The 25,623-nt window shown below is 24.7% G+C and overlaps 7 protein-coding genes across 15 annotated transcripts in view; 4 read left to right on the top strand and 3 right to left on the bottom strand.

Moving 5' to 3' along the window:
- The window catches only part of LOC122713452 (protein Wnt-5b-like), a 21,658-nt gene extending 15,616 nt beyond the window's left edge, over positions 1 to 6,042 (top strand). For 5 of the 7 annotated variants that reach the window (XM_043933934.1, XM_043933953.1, XM_043933944.1 and 2 more), the window contains 6 exons: positions 3,277 to 3,560; positions 4,118 to 4,298; positions 4,543 to 4,654; positions 4,809 to 4,911; positions 5,296 to 5,463; positions 5,841 to 6,042. In XM_043933934.1, the coding sequence (XP_043789869.1) occupies positions 3,277 to 3,560; positions 4,118 to 4,298; positions 4,543 to 4,654; positions 4,809 to 4,911; positions 5,296 to 5,463; positions 5,841 to 6,028 (1,036 nt within the window). In that variant the 3' untranslated portion in view covers positions 6,029 to 6,042. The remainder of the gene's footprint in view (positions 1 to 3,276; positions 3,561 to 4,117; positions 4,299 to 4,542; positions 4,655 to 4,808; positions 4,912 to 5,295; positions 5,464 to 5,840) is intronic. The other 2 variants (XM_043933917.1, XM_043933926.1) reach the window with 2 other exon arrangements.
- Positions 6,043 to 7,870: 1,828 nt separating this feature from the next.
- LOC122713752 (39S ribosomal protein L18, mitochondrial) lies at positions 7,871 to 8,943 on the bottom strand. Its single transcript, XM_043934494.1, has 3 exons — positions 8,678 to 8,943; positions 8,381 to 8,494; positions 7,871 to 8,177 (listed from the first exon to the last, which is right to left on the bottom strand). The coding sequence occupies exons 1-3, from the start codon at positions 8,851 to 8,853 to the stop codon at positions 7,943 to 7,945; spliced, it is 525 nt and encodes a 174-aa protein (XP_043790429.1). The 5' UTR covers positions 8,854 to 8,943; the 3' UTR covers positions 7,871 to 7,942.
- A 451-nt stretch (positions 8,944 to 9,394) lies between these two features.
- Positions 9,395 to 11,966, top strand: LOC122713133 (PHD finger protein 12). Of its 2 annotated transcripts, none has more exons than XM_043933319.1 (5): positions 9,395 to 9,570; positions 9,706 to 9,905; positions 10,017 to 10,291; positions 10,367 to 11,388; positions 11,474 to 11,966. In XM_043933319.1, exons 1-5 carry the CDS (start codon positions 9,523 to 9,525, stop codon positions 11,846 to 11,848), a joined length of 1,920 nt encoding a protein of 639 aa, XP_043789254.1. In that variant the 5' UTR covers positions 9,395 to 9,522; the 3' UTR covers positions 11,849 to 11,966. The 2 variants fall into 2 exon arrangements, with proteins under 2 accessions (XP_043789254.1, XP_043789243.1); XM_043933308.1 differs by having other exon boundaries at positions 10,364 to 11,388.
- Positions 11,967 to 11,985: 19 nt separating this feature from the next.
- Positions 11,986 to 13,384, bottom strand: LOC122713636 (GPN-loop GTPase 3). Its single transcript, XM_043934273.1, has 3 exons — positions 13,183 to 13,384; positions 12,710 to 12,906; positions 11,986 to 12,625 (listed from the first exon to the last, which is right to left on the bottom strand). Exons 1-3 carry the CDS (start codon positions 13,225 to 13,227, stop codon positions 12,022 to 12,024), a joined length of 846 nt encoding a protein of 281 aa, XP_043790208.1. The 5' UTR covers positions 13,228 to 13,384; the 3' UTR covers positions 11,986 to 12,021.
- A 217-nt stretch (positions 13,385 to 13,601) lies between these two features.
- On the bottom strand, positions 13,602 to 14,633 carry LOC122713662 (replication protein A 32 kDa subunit-like). The gene is made up of 2 exons (XM_043934338.1): positions 14,273 to 14,633; positions 13,602 to 14,197 (listed from the first exon to the last, which is right to left on the bottom strand). The coding sequence occupies exons 1-2, from the start codon at positions 14,529 to 14,531 to the stop codon at positions 13,713 to 13,715; spliced, it is 744 nt and encodes a 247-aa protein (XP_043790273.1). The 5' UTR covers positions 14,532 to 14,633; the 3' UTR covers positions 13,602 to 13,712.
- Positions 14,634 to 15,312: 679 nt separating this feature from the next.
- LOC122713066 (N-alpha-acetyltransferase 25, NatB auxiliary subunit) lies at positions 15,313 to 19,066 on the top strand. Of its 2 annotated transcripts, none has more exons than XM_043933209.1 (10): positions 15,313 to 15,530; positions 15,650 to 15,874; positions 15,973 to 16,226; positions 16,306 to 16,529; positions 16,603 to 16,912; positions 17,008 to 17,312; positions 17,434 to 17,692; positions 17,765 to 18,010; positions 18,087 to 18,695; positions 18,785 to 19,066. In XM_043933209.1, the coding sequence occupies exons 1-10, from the start codon at positions 15,470 to 15,472 to the stop codon at positions 19,004 to 19,006; spliced, it is 2,715 nt and encodes a 904-aa protein (XP_043789144.1). In that variant the 5' UTR covers positions 15,313 to 15,469; the 3' UTR covers positions 19,007 to 19,066. The 2 variants fall into 2 exon arrangements, with proteins under 2 accessions (XP_043789144.1, XP_043789155.1); XM_043933220.1 differs by having other exon boundaries at positions 15,423 to 15,534.
- A 3,029-nt stretch (positions 19,067 to 22,095) lies between these two features.
- LOC122713089 lies at positions 22,096 to 24,888 on the top strand. The gene is made up of 2 exons (XM_043933235.1): positions 22,096 to 24,040; positions 24,575 to 24,888. Exons 1-2 carry the CDS (start codon positions 22,096 to 22,098, stop codon positions 24,886 to 24,888), a joined length of 2,259 nt encoding a protein of 752 aa, XP_043789170.1.
- Positions 24,889 to 25,623: the final 735 nt, after the last annotated feature.

Raw genomic sequence — 25,623 nt, 5'->3', positions numbered from 1 at the left:
GAGAGAGAGAGAGAGAGAGAGAGAGAGAGAGAGAGAGAGAGATCTTAAAAGTGACAAGTGAACGTCACTCAACGTCTCCAGGAGAGTTATCGATGTATGCGTTTAATTAAATTCCGGATCTAACAATTGGATAATAATTCATTTCGGTATAAAAATATTTCGTATTGAAAAACGAAAAAGGAATGTGATATTTTGAAACCGATTACACGTTTACGTGAAATATGTAATGAATGGAACGTGTTGATTTTCATAGGAGAGAATTTGTAGAAATTTGTAAAAATTCGTATGTATAGATTTCGACATCATCTCTTTCGAGTTTAATGCATTAAATGTTGACATTAAATATCGAGAAAAAGAAAGGATAGCTTGAATATTCTCGAGAATTTCAGCAAGATATATAAGGGATATATTACTTAATTTAATCGGCTTTGATTCGAAGCAATTTTTGAAACGACAAAGAAACGTACGTATTTTTAGTAGCATTAATGGAGAAATATACCTCATCGCGGATAATTTAGTACTGCTAATAATAATCATTATCTCTCGGCCCTTCGCCTCTGCTAACACTCAAATAATACGGCTCGATTACGTTACTCCTACGCGAAATAAGGTGGATGACGTATACCTCAGTATTGTGAGGATGATAAAATATATCGTCAAAATCCTTAAAATCAAAAATCATTTCGTTCGTTACAAATCTTAAAAAAGCAAATATATATATATATATATTTTTTAAAATTAATCGAGATAATAATTTTTAATCGATCTCCTTGAAATTAAAGGAAATATTCTTCAAAAGACGAAAATCTTCGACGATGTAAAAAAATTATAAAATTAGTTTAATTTTAAATTTTTACGTCACGCGAAATCTATCGATTTACTTTCATTAAAACATAGCATTCTAGCAATAAATAAAATTTAAAAACATATAAAAATATTAAAAACATGAAAATACAAAAAAAAAAGAAATAATAAACGACTTACACTATTCAACGGATATTGTTCGATATTGAAATTAGAACACCCGGTATACCATAAAACCATACGATTGCCGCTACAATCTTTTAAGAGACACGGGGCATTACTTTTTAGGACGGCAAGGCCTGCGGTGTGCCCCACGAATTCGCGTGGGTAGGATCCTTCGAAATATTATCGTTCCCCTCCCATGATTCCCCGCGTCATTGTTTTAGGGGAGTGCAAAGCTGATAATATATCACAGCCAAAACGTGTTCCGGAATATTAATGCGGTCTATTATATGCACTCCCATAGCGCAATGTATATTGGTACCGTGGCACCAAAAGCTGAGAACTTTAATTCTTTGGATATGTAAATGACAGAGAGAAAGAATCGATTGATATACGTACGTACGATTGATTCGAAACGTTCAGAATCACTGATACTCGTAAGTTATATAATTTATATATATGATACAATCGAATTTCGATAAATCGAATCTCGAGGATAGAGTTGAAATCTTCGATCTATCGAAGTTTTCGAGTAAGAAAGATTTCGAATTGAACGAATTAGTTTTTTTTTTTGTAAAAATTATAGATTTTTGGGAAAAGAAAAAAAATTAGCGTTTAGAAAATTTTTTTTTACGTAGAAAATGTTTTAAAATAAAATTGAAAATGTGATCCCAAACTTTCAGTCGATAGAGTATATATAAGTGTTCGTTTAGGGATGATGGCACAGTCTTGTTTTATTTTTCGAATCCGAATCTCGAACTTGTAGTTGTGAAACCTGTTCTTTAGATCGTTTCGTTATAATCGCCCTGAGAGATTTTACTAATTACAATACAAGGTGAGAGACATATAAAATGTGATAAATGAATATCGATAATATCGGAAAAAGTTAATAGGTAAGGTCAAAATATTTTATTTTAACTCATCGGAATATAAAGTTCGAATTTTTATATATAAAAATTTTAATGCAACAATTGTAATTCAAATTGATTTAAATTCCTATTAATTGAAAAGAGTTAAATGTTTCTTATACACTTGTATTTTCCAACATTTTCTCCGAGCATTGTATGTTGCACAGGATACGTACTACCATATGCAACTTTCACCCTAGCAAAAGAGAAACTGCAGTAAACAACAGTATAGAAACATCTGAGGTGTAATAATACAGTTTCCTTCCTTCCTATCGACTCGATATCTCTCTCCACATGTAAATTATATTATCAAACACGATATATAAACTGGTCCATTCAAAGTCTGTACGATACTTATTTTCTAATCATTAAAAAAAATCTTTTGAAAAAATACTATTAATAACGAAACTAAGTGTAACAACAAGAGTATACAACAAATACAGAATCAAGGAATACACTCACGTAAATTCGTTTCAAAGAGAAAATAATATCGTAAAAATGATTAAACGCGAGAGTTCAAATTAATCAGTTTAATTAGTCATCTTTTTACCTTAAAAAATGACAAAACTTTTCTATTGTTTCCCGTATTGCGAGGAACGTGTATTTCGTGCGCTCAATTAGCAATATTAGAGCATCCGAGTGTGTACACCCGTATTATGTCTTCGGTGAAACCTTTACGAGCACCCGTTTTGAATTTCAGATTGGTAGCTCCGTTAGAGCACCCCATGACTTCTGTCCGTGACGGCGTCGTTCCATCATCTCGCTCGGTTGACTCACAAATGTGCCATTAAAAATCGGCGCGGAGAATCGTTCCCCGCCCACGGCTTTCTCCGCTCCGAATTTGATACGTAATCGGCGTAACAAATCCGCGCGCAGCTTCGATTGCGTTTATGCACGCCCTCCTTTCAGAAAAAAAAAAAGAAAAAAAAAGAAAGGGAATCGCGTGTTGTTTAACGAAGGGTAAACTGAAATCGAGAGAACGCGTTTAGGGAGCATCGATCGAGCTCCTTTTGCGTGAAAATTGTTAGTAGGGATTAAAATATTGATCCTAGTGGACAGATTAGATTATTTTTTGACTTAGTCGCTTTTAACGACTAATACGCGTACTTAGCGAAAAAAAATTAGATAAAGTTAAATTTACTGGATCATTTATTAGTGCGATTCAATTTAAAGATTGATTTTATAAAAAAAGATCTTCTATTTTTTGAAAGAATGAAGATGAATTTTGATTTTTGAATGCGTGTAAGTTTTTTATTAAGAATTAAACTTTATATAAATATTGCTATAAGTTCTCTTTTTGTATTGAAAAAGTTTTCTCGCTTGTTTTTTTTTTTTTTATTAAAAATCACTGAAGGATTTTATAACTTTTCTTTTTTTACATAATATTGTTTTATCGTTTCAGAAATATCGGTTTGCAACACTATCCGCAATTGGACACCGCTCAAATGATGGAGACTTACGACGTAGCCGCGTCTAGCATTTGTCACGGGTTGAAAGGTCTTTCGCAAGGCCAAGGAAAGCTTTGTCAGTTATCGGTGGATCATATGCCGAGCGTGGCTAAGGGTGCAAAATTTGGGATTCTTGAGTGTCAACATCAATTCCACGATCGAAGATGGAATTGTTCCACTGTCTCTAATGAATCCGTGTTTGGACCTATGCTTAGAATAGGTATAAATCTTTTATACGGTGAGAGAAAATTATTAATTTGCTCGTTAAACATATGAGATCACACAGAAAGATGTCTTTTGAAGGTTTATGATTTCTTTTTTTGAAATATTTAACAAGAGATGTTACAATGCAACAATTTCATCATCCTTATCAACAGATAACTTATAATAAACAAGAAAGAGAGATCAAGAGTTTATAAAAGAGAGATCATTAAGTTTATAAAACAGTCAGAACAGAGATACGTTTATATGATTTTATCATATTATTTGTTTCAATTAAAGACAAGGACATGTTTTAAATGAAAATAAAAGTTTAGAAATTTACTATTTATAAATTATATAAATTTAAACAATTATTTGTAATTCAATAATTATTATTATTAAATGATATAAGTTAATTTAAGTATTAAATTAAATTATATATTATAATTTTGTTGTAACTAATACTAGTACTTAGAAGTTCACATATAGAAGTTCAAGTTAATATTTGTAATGCTTTTGAAAAAAAATCACTTATATATAAAATTTTATGTATAAAATTGTATATAATTTATAATGTATAATTATTTTTAATAGCGAGTAGAGAAACTGCATTCGTTCATGCAATCACAACTGCAGGAGTGGTGTATTCAATAAGTCGATCTTGCAGAGACGGACAATTATCTTCGTGTGGTTGTTCTAGAAGTAGCAGACCCAGAGATCTAAAACGAGATTGGATCTGGGGTGGATGCGGGGATAATCTCGAATACGGTTATAAGTAAGTATTAGAAATAAATTACTTTGTTTAATTGAATTTTTTAATTCATTTAATTCTTTACATCATTTTTTATTAAAAATATTAACTTTTATAGATGGAAATCTTTTAATAAAATCAATCTGAAAAAATATTTGTTGATTTTGATTTATATCTACAATTTGTTAATACTAAATATTTTGTTATAAAATTATGTAAATTAAAATTTTTACTTGATCGTATATTGTATTGATTAAATTTTTGTTAGATTTACACAAGCATTTGTTGATGTAAAAGAACGTGAAAGAAGCTTTAAAAGAGGTAGCAGAGAACAAGGTAGAAGTCTGATGAATCTTCATAATAACGAAGCTGGACGTAGGGTAAATTTCATTTTTTCATTTTCATTAATTTTTTATTTTATTAAATAAAAAATGACAAAAAATAATTAAAGTAGAAATATATAAAATATCATATATTAATATTTTTAATTGTCAAATTATTTGGTTCGTTATTAAATCAATAATTTTTTTAAAGGCGGTTATAAAACGATCCAAAGTAACATGCAAGTGCCATGGAGTTTCTGGAAGTTGCAGCTTAATTACTTGCTGGCAGCAACTTGCATCATTTCGAGAAATTGGTATGTCTTTTTTACTATAACTATTTTTAATATTACAATAATTTAAATTATTCATGAAAAACATAATAGAATAACTTTTAAATATTACTTTTTATATTCTCTATTCTATTTATATTCCATACATTTATTCTAATTCTAAAATATATTAAATATAATAATATAATATAATAATTAAATTTTTTTCTTTCTTAGAATTTCTTAAAAGTAATCCAAAAAAATGAATTCTAAAGTGTAAAAAAAACTTTTAAGCATTTAAATTATGAATATCGTTAAAAGAAAAAAAATAAACAATAGCAAAACAAAATTCTGTATAAATAAAATTTAAAATTATTTTTATCTCAACAATTTGTAACAATTTTATGAAAAATTAATTGTTTTTTATAGGTGATTTTCTTTTAGATAAATACGATGGAGCAACAGAAGTCAGAGTAAACAGACGTGGTCGTTTATCTATGCGAGATCCAAGATTTTCGTTACCTACAGCGAATGATTTAGTTTATTTGGATGACTCTCCAAATTATTGTCTTCCTAATGAAACACTCGGATCATTAGGTAAACATTTTTTTTAAAAATGAAATTTTAATAAAAAATAAAATTAGTTTAAGCACAAATTAAATTTTAATAATTTTTTCTAATTTTATATTATGAAATTTTAAGAATGTTTATTTATAATTTTAATAATCTTAAAATTTAATTGTAATCGATTAATTTGTTAAATCTTTAATTCCAAAATAAAACTATTTTGTTCTATATCATAATATACACATAAATGCAAACATTGTACATATGTATGAACATGCTTATTTATATTTATATATACAATGTTTTAAAAAATGTACATGTGTCTTTTTATATAATTTATTTCGGAAATTTCGAAAATTAAATAAGTTTATATAAATTTTTAAAGAAAAATAAATAATGTTTATTAGGTACACATGGAAGAATTTGCAACAGAACATCATCTGGCATGGATGGATGTAATCTCCTTTGTTGTGGTAGAGGTTACAATACACAAAAATCAACCATTAAAGAAAGATGCGAATGCAAATTTCGTTGGTGTTGTTTCGTTGAATGCAAAACTTGTGTCAAAAGCGTAGATATTCATACTTGCAAATAAAATTTAAATTAATCACATTTAATATAACTTTTAAAAAATATTTACCTTTTGTGATATAATTTTTTTCATATTTCAGATAAATATAAATTATTAAAAAAGATCACATTTCTTATATATATATATATATATATATATATATATATATATGATATATTATTGTCATATTCCGAAATTAGTCAATATTTACTTTATCAAAATTCTATTAAGCTGATTTTATTAAATGCTAGTTAATTCCAAATATAATAAAATAATTAATAAAAAATAATTAAAAAAAAATTAAAATTAAAATTTTGATAGTAAAATTACAATTAAAATTAAAATTTTTATCAGGTAAAATTCTTATTGTATTCAAGTATGTAGTTAAAAAAAAATTTATGTTAATATAGTTAGATATTGTATCAATCGGAAAATATTTTTTCGCATTTCATTTTTACTGTTATTTTTCTTAAAATTAGTTGCATCCATTATATAAATACTATATAATGTTTTAAAATATTTCATAATTCTAATATTATTAAAAATTATAGAGAAGTGATTTTAATTTTAAAAAAATAAAAACAATTATAAATGAGGCATTGATGAATTTTGAATTCGATCAGTAATATATATATTTCTTAAAATTATATTATTTAGAAAAATATTTTAATAAAATATTTACTTATTTTTATCATCATTTAGAAAATTTTATGTTATATCATATTTGACTCGAAATATATATTAATTTTTTATTTTATACTATTATAGATTCTTTTAAAAATTGACGAACAAATAAATATAAATAGTTTTATCGTTTTAATAATTAAATAAATTTAAAAAGTTAATATCTTAAAAATTATAAATTTTGTAAGAAAAATGTTATATTATCAGTATTCAAAATTCAAATTTTAATTTATAATTTGAAAAGTATTATTATTGCTTAAGATTAAATATATAAATTAATTTTCTATAGGTATATGTGTGCAGGATTTTCTATAATATTTCGATAAATAAAAATTTTTTTTATAAATTTAATAAAATAAGAAAAGAAAAATACATGATAATCAATTTTTTTTTAAAAATTAAACTTTTAATTTTTTATTTATATTATTATTTTTTTATATATCTACTTTTAAATGAAAAACTAATCAATAAAATAATATATACATATGAATTTCATACAAATTTTTTATGAATAATATGTATTATTCACTATATACAATAGTCAATTAATATATAATATATTCAAAATATCTAATCATATCATCTAAATTACATAACTCAAAATCTGTGTGGTTTCATATTCATTATAAAAGAAAATTAATAAAAGATATAAATTTTTTGAGATACTTAGATAATTTATTATCAATAATTGATAATAAAATGATCAAATGATCATGATATAATAATAATTATCAATGTAGTATTATATCTGCAAAAAAAAATTTTTATTACAAAATAAATCAATTTAATTATTAATTTTGTAGAATTATTATTAATTTATATAATATATTCATGTAATAGTGATCCTGCACAATTATATTTAACATTATTAAGCATTATAAATTTATTATATTTATCATAAATTATATTTTATTTAATATTAATAAATAATCATTATTTATTACTATCTTTATATAATGTATACTGTACAAATTTACATATTTGTGTTAAAATAAATATAATAAAAATAACTAATATTAAAATAAAAATTGTGTTCCTAAATATTTTGTTACATGTTTCAATAATTTAAAAAAAATCTGCTAAATCAAAAATCAAAGTTGGAAAATTAATATATTTTGGTTTAATAATTTATAATTATAATTAGAAAAATTTATATATATATATATATATATTATAAATGTATATATTATAACTTAAATTTATTGTCATATACATTCATTATTATTATATAACATTCACATATATAATTAAAAATTATTCATATGTTTCCCAAGGTTTCTCTGGATGAACAAATATACCAGGTTTTGGAACTTTATATCTTTCTGGTTCTTTTAAGCAAATTCCACATTCTGATAATGTATCTAATAGTAATTGTACTTTATTTCCAACAACAATTGAATCATTAACATAAATTTCAGATATACCACTTTCCAAACAACGTTGTGCAAGCACACATCCTACAAATTTGTAGGCTGTAGCATCGTGTGTGCTAAAATATAAGTTATAAAACTTTTTTATTTTATATTTTAACATATTTATTTATTAATATTTTTTTAATTTCTATAACTTTATAATTTACAATAAATAAAAAGGGTTATATTATTTATATTCAAAAATTAAAAAATTTTAAATATTTTCTAAATATATATTAGGTATCAATAATTGAATTTATATATAAACTTATATACAAACCTAAATAATTGTTTTTTTATTCCCCATTCTTTACTTGAGACTGTAATAATAGGACCATTTTCAAAATGATGTATTTCTGTTATAATATTACGCTGAGTGCTATATATTTCGAGTCTAAATAAATTTTTAAAATGATATATGAATATTAATGAATATTATTTTATATAAATATTAAAAAAATAAAATTAGAAAGTATTAGAAAATATGAATTAAAATTTTTTAATATAAAATATTATTAAGGTTATAATAAAAAAAAAATCACATAATAATTATAATAATATAATAATTAAGTCTTACTTATGCCAAAATGTAATTTTACGTGTATCAAGGACATAACCTATTGGTTTTCTGGCGATTCTTAAACGTTCTAAATTTCGTGGATTACGATTTATGATTTCCTTACACTTCTCTATTATTTCTGCATTTCCATGTATTTGTCTTTTAATTAAATTATTTAAAGATATTCGAAACATTTTAAAATTTTGAAATATATGAATAATCTTATCTATTCAAATATTAATAAAATACACGTATATTTTCAATTAAAGTCTTTAATAATTTTAAATATTTTGAGATATATAATCATAAATTATAACAACTTGGTTAACTTTCCTCGCAACAATGCTTGATGATGAATAATATTTTTATAATATCTATATATATTGAATTATTTAAATTTAATGCAATTAAAATAATAAAAAATTAAATATAAAAATTGTTATATAAATATAAAATTTTACTTAACAAAATTTATACATTATATAAATGTATATACATATATACTTAAAATTATTTTAAACAATTATGATATAAGAATAATAATTATCATGAAAACTTAAAATATTTGATTAATACAAAATAACAAATAAATAAATAAATATATATATACATATATGTAGATATATATCATTTAAATAAATTTTTTTTCAAATTTTGAATTTTTATTCAGAGGCAGCACAATCTACAATCCTTTATAGGAATACAATCTTCATATCTAATATTTTGTTTTTCTAAGTTTTAAACATAACCAACTTATATATGAAAAATGAGAATTAAGAATAGATATATGCTTTACAATTAAACAAATGTTAATTAGCAATAAGAAAATTTTATATTATTAAGAAATAAAAATTAATTTTAAAATGGGTACTGTAGAATATGGTTTTCCAATGGTTGGTGGTTTAATGCCAGTAAGTATAAATGAAAAAAATATAATTAATTTATATATAAAATTATATCATGCATATAATTTTATAAATATATTTATAATATATTTATATATATTTTAAATATTTGACTTCAATTTTTAATTTTTATATTGTTAGCAAATTCAAGCTCTTATAGCACCACCTGTATCAGAAGATTCTAAAACAGCAAAAAATAAGAAAGATAAGGAAGAAAAAAAGCATCCATATTTTAAAAGAAGAGGACGTGGTCATAATCGTGATATTTGTGATGCTTGTCGAGATGGAGGAGAACTTATATGCTGTGACAAATGTCCTGCATCATATCATTTACAATGCCAGTGAGTTTAGATATTTGAAAATAAAAGAAATGGAAATCAATTTTTCTTATTTTTGAAATATATTTTATATTATTTTAAAATTGTTAAATCTTATTTATATTATCATTTTAGTTATCCAGCTGTGGATCCGGCAGATATTCCTAATGGAGAATGGCTGTGTTATGCTTGTCGGTGTGCATCAAAAAGAAATCTTTTAGATAATAAAGGAAATGAAAAAAACAAAAAAAAATCTGCATTAGAAATGCTAGCTTTAGCAGCATCTTTAGTTAATCCCAGAGAATTTGAATTACCTAAAGAATTGCAATTACCAATTATGTTTCCTGGTAGTAATAAAATAGATTATGTTTCAGGTAGAAGAGGAAAGCAACAAAGTGGAAATAATAATGGTATATATTATTAATTTTTTATAAGTAATTATTATATAAATTATTTTTAACTATAAAATATTTTTTTCTTAGTAGGAAAAAGTCATTGTTTAGATAACAATTTAATGGTACCTTTGCCAGCACGATTGTGCTTTGAATGTGGTCGTAGTTGCAGAAAAGCACCTTTAATTGCATGTGATTATTGTCCATTATATTTTCATCAAGACTGTTTAGACCCACCACTCACAGCTTTTCCAATTGGAAGATGGATGTGTCCTAATCATCCAAATCATTTCATAGATCAGAATTTATTAACATCATGTAGAGTAACAGAACGTATTAAACTCTGGGACAAATATGCTAATCAACGTATAGATCAACATGCTGTAAAATTGGACTTTTTGCGGAAAGCACGTGCAACAAATCCACTTTTTCGTACAAAAATTAAATTAGAAGGTCGTACAAGAGTAAAGGTACCGTGTTCTGTTAAATTTCATTATGAACATCCACCAGAATTAGATCCTATACAATTTTATCATGATGCTGTTATAAGACCAGTGATTAAAGATAAAAATATGCAAAATATAGAAAATAATGATAATAAATCTCCTAAAATAGAAAATACAGAAGTACAAAATTTGGGAGAATTAATGGAAGTAGAAAATGAAATTGAAGAAAACAATGAAATAAAAGAAGAAATTAATTTAGAAGAGACAAATAGTATGGAAATTAGTATTAAACAAGAAGAAAAAGTAGAAGAAAAAAATACAATTGAAATTAAATATGATGATAATAATAGTACTGAATATTATGCAGAACAATATGGTTATGATGTAAAAGAAGGTATACAGTTACTTGAACGACCAGTTTTGGAAATATTGGCATTACAACGTTTAGAACAAATATTAGATCCAAATGGAGAAAATTATGATATAATTAATTGCCAAATGAAAGCCAGAGCAGCATTGTTTTCTTTAAATCACAAACCTAAACCACCAGCTTTTATGGTTCATAAAACATTAACTATTGGAAGTGGTCCAAATTGTGATTTAGTTTTATCTAATTATGGTAACTGTAATTTTACATCCTCAAAACACGCTATTATTTTCTTCGATGAGGTGATAATAATTATTTTAACATTAATTTCGTTAAATGTTAAGGGACATAATATTATCTTAATTATTTATATTTTTTTATTTACAGAGTACCAAACGTTATGAATTATTAAATTATAGTGAATATGGAACAGTGGTTGATAATGTACTTTATTCTTGTAACTACACAGGCGTTATAGAACAAGTAAAGGAAGAAATTGATGATAAATTGCAATCAATGAGTAAAGAGCAAGAAACAACAGATGCAGTAAAAGCTATTATAAAAGAAAAATTATTGTCTCAAGATCAAATAGAAGATCAAAAAGTATTATGTAAATGTAATTCAACAAGATTAGAGACAAAAAATAAAAATCACTTAGAAGAGGGATGGGAAGGAAGTGCTATTGTTGCTCATGGATCAACATTGACATTTGGATGTCTAATGTTTGTATTTAATACGATAAATGCACATTTAGAACGATGAATTATTATAATGTAAATATTTTATCATTTTTATGTACAGATATTTTCGTAAATCAATGTTAATTAAATTAATGAAATAAATTTTTTTATTTGACATTATTTTCATCTCACAGGTATTAGAAAATAAATTTTAAAGAATGTTTTATAAAAATATTTTATTGAGTAAAATCATTCTTATGTATTTGTATTATAACTTGTATCTTTATCATCATCTTCAATAAGTTCATCAAAATCTTTAATTTTAACATCAGCATCCTCTCCATATTGAATAATATTATCAATTGTTAATTTAATATCTGCAATACTTTCTTCATTTTTTATATTTAATGGATAAAAACGTACTAAGCTGTAATCCTCTATAAGCCTTCCTATTGCTTCAGTAAGATTCCTATATTTTTCATTCCAAGGATCTTTCTCCATATCTGCCAATAAACTATGTGGATCAGGTTCTAAATATTTGTCAAGTTGTTTCTTTGCACTTTTTGATAATAAGTCCATTTTACTAAGTATATTAATATGTGGTAATTCTAAATTTATCATTACACTAAGTGCAGCCATTGTACCAGATAAAAATTTTGATCCATCAACCATAAATTGACTATCTATTAGAAATATTCCACATATACGAAAATTGAGATTTTGTAACATTGTTATTAACTGACGAATGACTGTCATATGTGTATATAATTCTATCTGACCTGGACAATCAAAAATAATATAATCATCGTCCACATCACCTAATTTTTCTTCTAACCATGATGAGTTTTCTATTAAATACCTATAAGTAAAATTTAATGAGAAATTTTGTATCTTATATCTATAATTTTTATATCTTACAAAACAATTTATTTCATGAACTTACTCCATACAAAATATAAGACCACCATTTGGTCCAAATCTTAATTCATCATCTTCCATTGCATCATCTAATTGAATTAATTCTCTTATATCAATTAAAGGTTCATAATCAAAATATTCTGCTGCTGGATCTAAGTTTACTACTTCTATTATTTTCCTTTCATCTACTGCATGTTGTTGCATAGCAGAACAATATGTAGACTATGTAAAAAAAAAATTATACATTAATAATACAATAATAATAATAAAAATAAATAATAAAAATAATAAAAATATAAATAAAATAAAATACATAACTTATACTTAACAAAAAATATAAATATCATTTTATCATTATATTAATATAACTATAAATTCATTTTCACATTTTTAATAAAATATAATTGCAATTCAATAAAATATATATACATTATTCATACATAATATACATTTTAAAATTATAGATTTAAATAAAAAAGAAAAAGAAAAATATAATACCTTTCCGCTACCGGCTGGTCCCATTACAAGTTGTCCATATCTCATTTTGATCGTTTTTAAATTAATATTAAATGAAATACTCTGTCTAACCTCAATTATTAAAAGTTGAATCACATTTGTGAGAGAAGTTTAAGGTTATCAGATTTAAGGATTTTGTAAAATATATAGGTTAGGATTTCAGTTTGCACAATATAATTTTTTCAATGAAATAAAACTTTAATTATAAATATATAAATATTTTGAATTTTTTTGCTAAAAATGGATAGAAAATAAAGATTATAAATTTTCAATATATGTTTATTATATCATTTTAAATAATACAAATTTATGTATATATTTTTTAATAAATAATAGTTTTAATACTATCAATAGATCAGATAATTTTCATTTTTTTTTATTATGAATTTATAATAAAATTATAAAATATTACAAAAATAAAATGAGCTCTAAATAAATGCAAATAATTTTAATTCTTAAATTTAATAAGATTTAATTTAATTAAAACTACATTTTATAGTATTTTATATAATTTAAGTTGTTTTAAAATGATCATCTGTACTTGTTGTATATATATGACCTTCAGAAACTAAAAATTCTATGATATTATCTACATCTGATAAAATTGATTTTGGAACTTTTTTCTTAATCTCAGATCTTTCAATACCACATTCAGTATCATTTTGTGCATAAATAATTTTATAAACTAAACTTTGTTGTGATGACATTCCATAATGAAGATCATCTTCATTTGATACTTCATTTGTTGTAATATTCTTTTTTAATTTTCTGTTTTTATTAAGCTTCGCTTCAGCTTTCAATGAAGCATAAATAACTTCAAGAATATGATTTGTTAATTCATTTAAGTTTTGTAATGGCAATAATCGTAAAATTAAAATATGACGTTTATCATTTTGTTCTCTAAGCATACCAACTATACGAACATATGTATTTACTTCTGCTACACGATCTGCTTCTTGTTTATTTGCTTCTAACCACTTGAGTGCAGTTATAATACCTGAATGTATTAAAAATTGAATAAAGAATTAAAAGAGAAAACATAAAAAAAAAAATGTAACTATTTAAATGAAACCTGTATCATCTTCAATATCATATGATATTTTTGTTGCCGTTTCTTCAACATTACGTATTAATCCAACAAACGTAAATATACGTGCTTTAATGCCCCAAAATGTTGGGTCTTCGATAGGAGAAATAGAATGTAACAATTTTATTGTAACTGGAATAAGAGTTTGTACTCTTTGTATATTTCCACCTTGTCCATCTTTCCGAGTATTATTCAGAAATCCACCATCAGAATTTATACTGGTATTTAAATTTGTTGACCACATATTTAATTTCAATTAAGTTTAAACTTTTAAACTTCAGTTTCGACAAATGGCTGAAGATCGAAAAGTATTAGTTAGAATAAATAAATTTACGCGCGAAAATATAACCATGATTTATGTAAAGACTAGATTTATAATTGAAAAATATATGTACAAATTTATAATATTCATTTTTATAATTACAAATTTTATATAATATATATTACATTTTATATATTCTTATATATATTATATATATATATATATTATTTATATATATTTTTATATGTAATATATATGTATAAATTTGGTTTGTATCAAAATATTTAATTTAAATTTATTTATAAGATAAAAACAAAATTTGTAAGATATAAATTAGAACAAGTACTTATTGAATACTTATAAAATTAAAATCGTATTAATTTATTAAATATTTATAATTAAAATGAAAATTTTATATATAATATAAAATTAAGTCAAATATTGTTATAATAATATAAATTAATGATTCATTATAATATAATGAAATGATAATTTCAATTTTTTTTATCGTGAATTAAAAAATTTGGATTTTGAATTAAATTATATATAAAATTATATATATTTATTGCATATTTATATTGTATATAAAATCTATAGATTAATATTTAATAGTAATTTCTAAAATAAATAATTAATTAATAATGATTTGTAAAATAAAAATAATTTTAATATTATAATAATAATTTCTTTATTTAATGTTCATATATATAAGATGAATAGTTTATATTAATTTAAAAATATTCATGTTTTCAAGAGAGGAAACTAAAACTATTTTTAGGTGAAATTCTTATCTTTTTTGAAGTCATAAAAAATCATATACATATAAAAAACTAATGTAAATGTGCCTTATGAGATGAATATGTAGCGGACGAAGGAAAACTTTGGTTTGTTGATTTAAAACTATCATAAAAAGTAGTATCATGGCGTCTAAGATCCGTGTGGACAATACCGTTAACGAACGTCGTTTACGTCCGATATATAGCAAGTACACTATTGACATTTATATCAATGAGAAAATGAATATATTTTTTAAATTATAAGACAATGTGCTTTTAGTATTTGACCGGTAATGAGGTTATGTAACGTTAGTATAATTTCAGATTGGTTGGATAATGGAAATAATAAAAAAGCTCTTCAAGAAGCAGATAAAGTACTTAAAAAACAACCAAGCAATCAATGTGCTAGGGCGCTTAAAGCTTTGGCTTTATTACGACTTGGTAAAGAAAATGAATGTCAAATTATTATGGATAAAGTACGTTCAGAGATTCCTTGTGAGGATTGCACTTTGCAGGTCATGAGTATTTGTTATAGAGAAAGACATCAACGTAAGTTTAAATTACATTTGTAATTGTATATATAATTGTAATTGTTATATACATTAAAATATTACAAATAATAAATGTGGATTAAAATTTATTTATAGCTGATAAAATTAGTGAAGTATATGAAGCTGCAGTTAAAGTAGATCCTAGCAATGAAGAATTATTAACACATCTTTTCATGTCTTATGTTCGTCTTGGTGATTATAAAAAACAGCAACAAACAGCACTTGCCTTATATAAATTAAAACCAAAAAATCCTTATTATTTTTGGGCTGTGATGAGTATAGTTATGCAAGCTATTCATGTAGATGAAAAGTTAGCAAAAGGAGTTACTTTACCTTTAGCAGAAAGAATGGTTTGTAATTTATTAAAAATTATTCTAATAATGTAATATAAATTATTTTATTGATATTTTTTATGTGAATGAAATCTAGGTATTGAAATTAATTAAAGAGGGAAAAATGGAAGCAGAACAAGAAGTGCAACTTTACTTAATGATATTAGAACTTCAAGGTAAAAATGAAGAAATGTTAAATGTTTTGTCAGGACCCTTAGCTTCACATCTTTCATCTGTTTCACAACATAAAGCAGCACTTTTATTAAAATTGGAACGTTTTTCTGAAGCGGCTAATGCATATAAGGAACTCATCAGTGAAAAGTAAGTTTAATATAGTATATGTATATTTTAAATAATAATAATGTTTTACATTATTTGTATATCATAAATATAGTGTTGACAATTGGACATATTATCAAGATTATCTTCTTGCTGCTCTTAAATGTCAAAAACCAGAAGAATGTTTAAATTTTTTTAATAAAATTATAACAACATCTGAGAAAAAATTTAGAGGTCCTTATCTTGCAAAATTTGAATTATTAAAACTTACTCAAAATATTGATGTTATTGAAAATGTTACTGAACCAATTGATTTAATGTATCAATATTTTTCACAATTTGGAGAAAAAATTTGTGTAGTTGGAGATTTACGTTTATATTTACATTTATTAACATCTACAGGAAAGCAACAGTTAATTCAAAAAGTAAGTGATAAAAAAGCAAAACAAATATGATGATATTTGTGACATTTTACTATAAAAATAATAATTATTTTAATTGAAATATCATATATTTTTAGATAGAAGACGATGTTGGTGTTAAATCTGAAGGATTCCCAACTACTGTGCAACAAATGCAAAAACATATTCATTTAGAACAATTACGTCGTATTTGTGGTTTTCATTGTCCTCCATATGTTGATATAAATAAACAAAAACAATTAGTAGAACGATTATGTAAATTATATAAAAAGGGTAATGAATTATGCCCAATCCAAGATAGATTACCAACAGACTTTTGTCCAGCGGATTCTTATATTCTTTTAGCAACGCATTTATTACATGAATTATGGTATAATACAAATGATGCAGTTTATCTTTATAGGTAATTACTGTTTATATTATTAAAAAAGATATATTTAAAAAAAAATTTAATAGTAATAATATTGAAGTAATATATTTAATAATATTTATAATATAATATATTTAATAATATATTTTTATAGAGCAATGGAATTATTAGAATGTGGTTTATTATCGAGTCCTGCTAATTTTTATATAAAGATTCTATTAGTACGAATATATTTAGAAGCAGGATTAATTGGTGCTGCAGATCATGTTTTTACTTTATTGGATGTTAAACACATTCAATTAGATTCATTGGGTTATTTACATGCACCATTACTTGCTCCACTTGGCCATCTTTCATTAGCTTCCATAACGTTAGATCATACAACCAAGTTTTTTATTGCAAATTACAAAGATGTATGTATTTGCATATTACATTTGCTTTATTAGTAAGATATTTTATCTAATTAATTATTATAATGTGATTAGAGTGCAGATCATTTAACATTTGCTTATAAATATGGAAGTTTTGTAAAGATTCAAGAATTTGTGGAATTAAAAGAACGTTTGGAAAATTCTTTTCACTTTGTTATGACTACTGTAGATAAAATGCTTCTTGAATTAAGTTGGTGTAATAGTTCCACATCTTTAATTTCTACTTTAGATAATATGGATATACAATTAACTGAAGATTCTGTTCGATTGAATTCTTTACGAGATAATCGTGATTTAGAGGTAATTCTATTTTTATAATTTATTTAAGAAAAAAATGACATTAAAATTTCAGAAAAAATTTAATTCTTGATAACAGGTTGTTCCTGGATGGGAACCACTTACAGAAAATGGAGAAGATTCTAGAATGCAAGAAGAAACACGCATATGCATGCTGAGATTACTTGCAGTGAGGGATTTGATTTTAAAAATTTTAGCAGCATGCGTAGCACCTGATAGTTCCTCTCTTCTTATTCGATTTTCTAATGAATTAAAACAATTGAATAATGAGCAAATTCCTTCTATTCTTCAAAAATTTGAATTAGAGGGAAAAAAGATTAGATCATGTAAAATGTTAGTTCCTATGGATGCAGTTGAAAGGTTAAGCGAAGCTTATTACTCCGAACAATTGAAGACAATTGCCCGACTTGCAGAATCACTTGCACAGTCACGTTATCCTGATCTTGAATGTATTCAAATGCTGCAAACTTCACCATGTCTTCAGACAATAGATATTCCTGAAAAAAGAATTCCAGTGTCTTTCAAGCATTTTTTATTAAGAGCATCCACATGTAGTGAATCTCTTGCAATTATTAGTGCCATATGTACTCTATGTGCAACACAATTACAACCTAAGACTTCGCAAAAAAAGAACAAGAAAAAATGTAACAAACAAATAACATCTCTTCCATTAAATGATAAGGACCATGTAAGTCAATTATAAATATAAATATATTTGTATCAATTGTATTATAATTTGAGCAATATTTTATTATAGTTTATTATGTTATGTTTCAGAATTGGAAAGAAGTAGCGATATTGCTTGAAGAACGAATTCAAAATTTAGATTCAGTATTGTCAGAATTTGAAAAATATCAATTACATACAGGATTAAATAATGACGAAGATGTGTGTGCTACAATAATTAAATATGGACAAGATAGTTTGGGACAAAGTTGTAGATCGCTAAAATCTCGAGCTCAAATCACTTTAAAACTTCTAACTAATTTAAAAAGCTGAAATTGTACGAAAATTCTTGTACAAAGAATATCCATCCAACTATTCACTGATTTTTAAAAACGAATCATTTATTGTGTACATAGTTCTTAGTCCTAATCAATTATAAATACCGACTGAATTCTTTATTGCAAGTCAGTTTTTAAATGGCCTTAATTTTGTGTATTAAATTCATAAATGTTTAATAATTTAATAATTTTTTTTTTGTGCACAATTTTCACTTGATATGTTCATGTTGAAAATAGAATACACTGCCGTCTTATATGAATTATTTTCAAAAATAACGAATAAACAGTATATTTGATAAAATTGGATTGAATTAATAAAATTTGGTTGAATCCAAATTTTGTTATGTTTGATGCATAACAAGATATTGAAAAAGATTTTCTAATTAGTTATTATTAACTTTATTTATATAATCATTTAAAAATTGCTGTATAATTTTTTATTGTTTTAAAAATGACGAAATTTAAAAATTTTAATTTGTATTGTTATATTTACATGTGCATTAAATATGTATTTTCATAAAGATGTGTATAAATAGATTATAGATAAATGTTATAAAATTTAAATTAATTTAATGAAAGCTATTTTATGTCTTTTTTTTTTTAATATCAAACAAATTTATATTTTATTTTGATTCTTACATTGTATATGAATAAATTTATTACTTGTTAATCATGTAATTTTAGTAATTAGTTGATTAAATTGTATGAAATTAATAAATTGGATAAATTTATACGAAAAGGAAATTTGTTGTATCAATTATTACATTTATTAATGTAATAAATTGTTAAGTGCACAAGAATAAAAATTTAAAAATTGTTAAATTATTGATCATTATAGTTACAAAATTATTTTTTATTACGAAAATTTCGAATGCATGATGCATGTTATAACAAAATTATATATAATAAAATGATTGATTGAAAAAAAAAAAAAAGAATGAAACAAATCAAAGCCGTGTCTTGGGCACGTAAATTTTACAGACTAAATATAGATAAAAAGAATAAATAAGAAGAAAAAGATAGAAATAGGATAAAAATATTAAAATCAGCTCTATTTCTAAAGCGCCGCAAATAAAACTCATTAAGAAAGAATAGAAAATAGAAAAAGAAAAAGATAGAATAAGAATTGGTACTTAATGCCATCTCTTGAATAGCTAAAGACATCTTTTCAAAGCAAATAAAGAAGAACAAGAACTGAGCATTAGCGCTATCTTTTGAATGCTTTAGGAATAAAATAAAGCAGTTAAGAGATGGCGTTGATATTCAATTCTTATTTTATCTCTATCCTTTTCCAATTTTTTTATCCTTTCTTTTTGAGTTTTACTTATGGTATTCTGAAGATGGCGTTAATTTCAATATTTTGATGCTATCTTTATCCTTCTTTTACTATTTTCTCTCTTTATCTATATTCTTGTCTATTTTATTATTCTTGATATAGATAAGATAAGAGATTTCAATTGAACGCATTTTCAAAATATTTTTTAATCTTTAATATAAAAATTATATTCTTGATTTTAAAATATATCTCTAAATGAATATCTTCTATATTATATAATATATATATTATATATTATAGTATATCTTGATATATATGTAAAATACATATATTTTATAATATATATTTTATAATTATATAATATTATATTATAATTGAATAAAATTTGATACCATGAAAAATAAATAATAAATAATATAAAATATATTTTTTCTGATTTTTAAAAATATTTTATTAAAATAATTATAAAATAAAAACTTATTTCTAATTCGCTTAACAAAAATAGCTTATTATAATTAAAAAAACGTATATAAGTAACAACATGAAATCAATTATCTATTTTATAATTTATATAAATATAATCATATATAAAATGCAGTATTTCATATAGAGATATACTATAAAATATTTTGTTATAAAAAATATTTATTTTATTATATTATTATAGTTTTATATTGAAATTTATAGTTTCAATTTCAACCATTACTAACGTTGCAATCTCAAAAACACATGACGATGACAGGAAATGATCCATTCGAAAAAATGTCAACGAAAAAATATAATTAACCCGAATTATGGTTATTCGATACAAAATCCTAAGTGACACTTTTGAAATCAACTGGATTCAACCGGAACAAAGTTCTATGAAATTTTAGCGCGAAATTTGAACTTGTGCAATGTGTTTTCTTCAAACAATTATATAATTCGGAATTTTTTAGGCTATACAGTTGATATATTACAATTTACAATATTTTATTTTGTAAATTACAATATTTTATATTGATATCATTATTAAATATGAATTCCTTTGCGGAAAGTCCATTATTTTTTTTCATGGATAATATGTCACCCATCATTCCTGTTAAAGTTACCAAAGATACACGAAAAATCATTGAATTGTCGGATACAGGTTGTGATGCCAGATTACCGGCGACCAAAATTTTACAAAATACCGATCGATCTTATCCTCCAAAATCTAAGATAAAATTAAATGAAGATTGGCAATCATATTGCGATGAAAAAATTGAGAACAAATATTATGAAGAAAGAATGCAAAATGAGCATAATACAATGGATGCTAACAATGGAGGCTATTACTCTTTTCCTAAGAAAGATGAAATCGATCAGGTAATTATTAAGAGTTCGATTTTGAATCAGATATTATATCGAAATTACTAGGAAAATTGTAATTAAAGAAAATTGTTTTTATAAAAATTCTAACTTATTTAAAGATTTAATTTAATTTTTAATATTTAAAATTTCTTTCCTGTATATAGCTTTAATAATTTTTTAGTTACTTGATTAATTTTATAGAACATTTATTACATTTTAGATATTTTAATTTGTAAATAGAATCTATTCTACTTATTTGGATATTACAAATTTCTAAAAAAAAAAAATTATTCTTTTTTCAATAAAAATTTAAGAACAGAAATATTATTTTTATGAGTTTAATAAAAATCTTTTAAAATTATTTTTTCTTTAATTATTTCTACAGAATTATTCTTTCTTTAATTATTTCTACAGAATTATTCTTTCTTTAATTATTTCTACAGAATTGGGAAAACTTCTCTCCACTTGAAGATTTTATGGAAAATGTAAATTTCAGAAAAAAATTAGAGACTAAAGAAATCAGATCTAAATTAAAAACACCAGAAAGAACAAGACCAAATTCTTGGAAGCACAAAGATAATGAAATTTTATCAAACACCATTCCCAATAATCACAGTCAAACTCGACAAAACGTTCAAAATAATATGAATGATATAAAGAAAGATACTACTTCTCATACTATAGGGTCAAAAACGACTGGGTATAAATTCAAATTTCCTCGTTCTAATTATCCCAAAGTAGATCCCCGACTTACCGATCCAACAGTTACCAATAGAGAAAAACTAATTTCTATGGAACAAGAATATTACGAAGAGTTTCCATCTAAGGATATACCGGAGAAATCATCGAAAAATTATAAATTTAATTGGCAAAGAAATGCTAACATATCCGATTACACGGAGAATCTTATGGATGAAATATCGCATAAAAATTCTAGATTTTCTAGATATAATTCGAAAAACGAAAAATTCACTAATTCCAGGAAATCTAACGACACGTTGAAAAATTGGAACGAGACAAATGCTAGCAGAATTCGATCCAGAACTTGTTCACCTCCCATCAGTCGACGAAAAAGAAGTAGATCTTTTTCCAAAACGTTCTACGAGGAATTGAATCAACATGAAGATCAACGAAATACAGAAGATTCGGAATATATGAATAACGATGAGCCTCGATTTTCACAAAATTCAAATTCAAACGAATCCGTAAATGAACCAAAGTTTGTGGATCGTGGAGTGGATAAGGACAGTTTATCCGACTTGCAAAATGTTTGTACATCCACTGAACGATTGTTCAGTTCGAGGACAACGATTGTGGATCCTTTGTCGGATACCGGTAATACAAGAGTTAGCTTCTGGGAGTTCATTCCATTGGACGATATCGATGATCAAAAATGCGAAAAGATTACTGAACAAGAAAGTAAGAGAACTGGTTTTCTGCACCAGCAAGTTCGTTTAAGTAATGAGAATTATTCTTCCACTAAACGTTCGCCCAATAATTTTATTAGAGTTGAGAGAAGAACAGAAGTTCAAAAAGATATCAGAAAAATACCCGAAGAAAATTTTCCGAATTTCAAATTATACGAAAAAGAATTTCCGAAAAGGTTAAATACGGAAAAAACTGCGTTGTTCAATTCTTTTCAGAACGAACGATACAATGATAGATCAAATACTACTGAGGCAAAGTTTATGAATTCTAACCTCGAAAGACAGAGAATAATGTATTCGAATATTCCTATAAAAATGAAAATTGTCAATACATCGAAGACTCAAGAACGATGTAATTACGAATCCAAAAGTCAAACCAAGATCGGCAGTAGATTTAATTTTGGATGGACAAATAAGACGAATCGATATTTAAAAAGACCAGTCAGTGCACCGAAGCCTGAGATCATCGAAGACAAAAAGAAGAGAATGATGCATATGCAAAACGATGCATATAAACAAAAGCTAAAAACAAATATTATGGAGAGAACGGCGGCGTGTTTGAAACGCAAACTGGATAAAACGAAAATCAAGGAAGATCTGGCAATTTTGAATCAGCAGATAATCCAGAAGAAGATAAAGTCTGAACAGTCTGCCTCCAAATTGCCTGTAAGAATAGGAAAACGTCTTAGATCGAAGAATCCTATCGCTAGAAATCGAATTAATGAGGCAATGTACGGTACCAAACAAGAAAATAAAGAGATAGAAATAAAAGAATTTAATGATACGTGTCAATTGAACAATATAAGATCTCGAACGAAACCGAAGTTGAGACCGAGCGTGATAATAGATGAAGGGATAAATGTTACCGAAACTTCGAAGAATCTTCCATTGATAGAGAAAATGCAGTCTATCGTGAATGATTGTAGAATTGGAGTTAAAGCTAATTTCAATGAGGATTTGAAAAATGTGAAATCAACAATGATTAAAGATCACGGTAATGATTAAAAATAGATTGAAATTAGAGTATCCGATTTTAGAATACGCGACACTAAGGTTAGAAATTGTTTGTCTTAAGTCGGAAAATATTCGGATCTCATCGGGAATTATCGGTTCGAGTCGGATTAGATCGAGTTCTCGAAACACACGAATATCGAGATTTCTAAAATTTTAAAAAATCGAATCATATTTCGAGATCAATTTTATTGAATATTATGATGGATTCACAAATATGAATTGGAAGTGTTTACGAACGAATTAGTATTCATGATTCGAAATTTTAATTTCGAATTGAAATCTCAATATTTATATTTCGACTTCTTGCATATTATATCTATTATATAGCTAGGAAACTGTGTGTTTTCGAAACTCCTGAAATTCTTGTTTCTGAATGGATGAAATTATATGTTTTTTAGAATATTGAATTTTGATTTTCAAAAATAATTTTGTAATTCGAAATTTTTTTAAATATAAAATTTCGAGGTTTTGACTATTCTATATTTTAATAATGACGATTCAATTAATTTTGCAGATATAAAGAAAGATGCGAAATCTTTGAACGAAGAGGATAAGAATGTTGAGGTTAAAGATAGAATCGAGTCGAAAAAATTTGTAAATATCGAGGAGAATCGACGGAAGAGGAATAACATGAATGATAATCGAGAGATGAATCAAAAGAATTTTTCAATAAGAGAAGAAATCGAAGGTATTTCAAAAAATGGTTTGAAAGAGAAATGTTTTTTTCGTTTGAACGATAATATTACCTGTGATAATTATTACGATAAAGAATATAAGAACGTAAATCCACTTCGATCGCGAAACATATCAATCAGATCACAATTTTGATTTTGTTAATATTTTTTTTTTCAAAATAATTTCTTTATTTCAAGGTACGTATATTTCACGTTCAAAATTTAATGTAATGTAAAATTAAGACATTTTTTTTAAACATATGATTAATACTAGTATTAAACATCTGTATCATAAAAGTTCAAACGATAATGTTATCAACTGTATAGCCTTTAATAGTGAATTTTCTTCAATTGTATATGCTTATACTAAATATCAAATTATTCTCAAATTTATAATACTCTATTTCAATGTAATTTCTGTTTTTGTAAATTTTTGCAATAGTATTTTTAATAATTATCTATATATTTATTTTGCTTGATCAATTTTCATGATACAAAAAAAAATTTTTTCAACTTATCTCAAGATATAATTGATTGATAATGCAAATACATTGACTCATTGAAAAAAAAGATAGAAACGTATAAATTCGTACAGATGAACCATAATATTGGGACATGCATATGTGTCGACGAATCTGTGGGGGATACATCATGGGTTACCTCAAAAGAAGATCCCGAATGATACCAATTATGTCATCAACGCACCATACAACCCTCTGTCTCTGTTAGTCTGATGTCGTACTATGGGTTACGCCCGCATGTCAACCCCCTGTCAGACTTGCCGCCCTCGTATTTTTGCTCTTGCTTCATGTAAAAATCCCCTAATCTTAGAATCAAGAGAAAGATATGTAATTGTCTTTATTTACTTTTCCGCCTTTTTCACGATCGG

This window comes from Apis laboriosa, unplaced genomic scaffold, assembly GCF_014066325.1.
Source record: "Apis laboriosa isolate Shangri-la unplaced genomic scaffold, ASM1406632v1 scaffold112_cov148, whole genome shotgun sequence".
In the NCBI taxonomy this organism is placed as follows: Eukaryota; Metazoa; Arthropoda; class Insecta; order Hymenoptera; family Apidae; genus Apis; species Apis laboriosa.
This window is presented reverse-complemented; position numbering and strand designations above follow the sequence as displayed.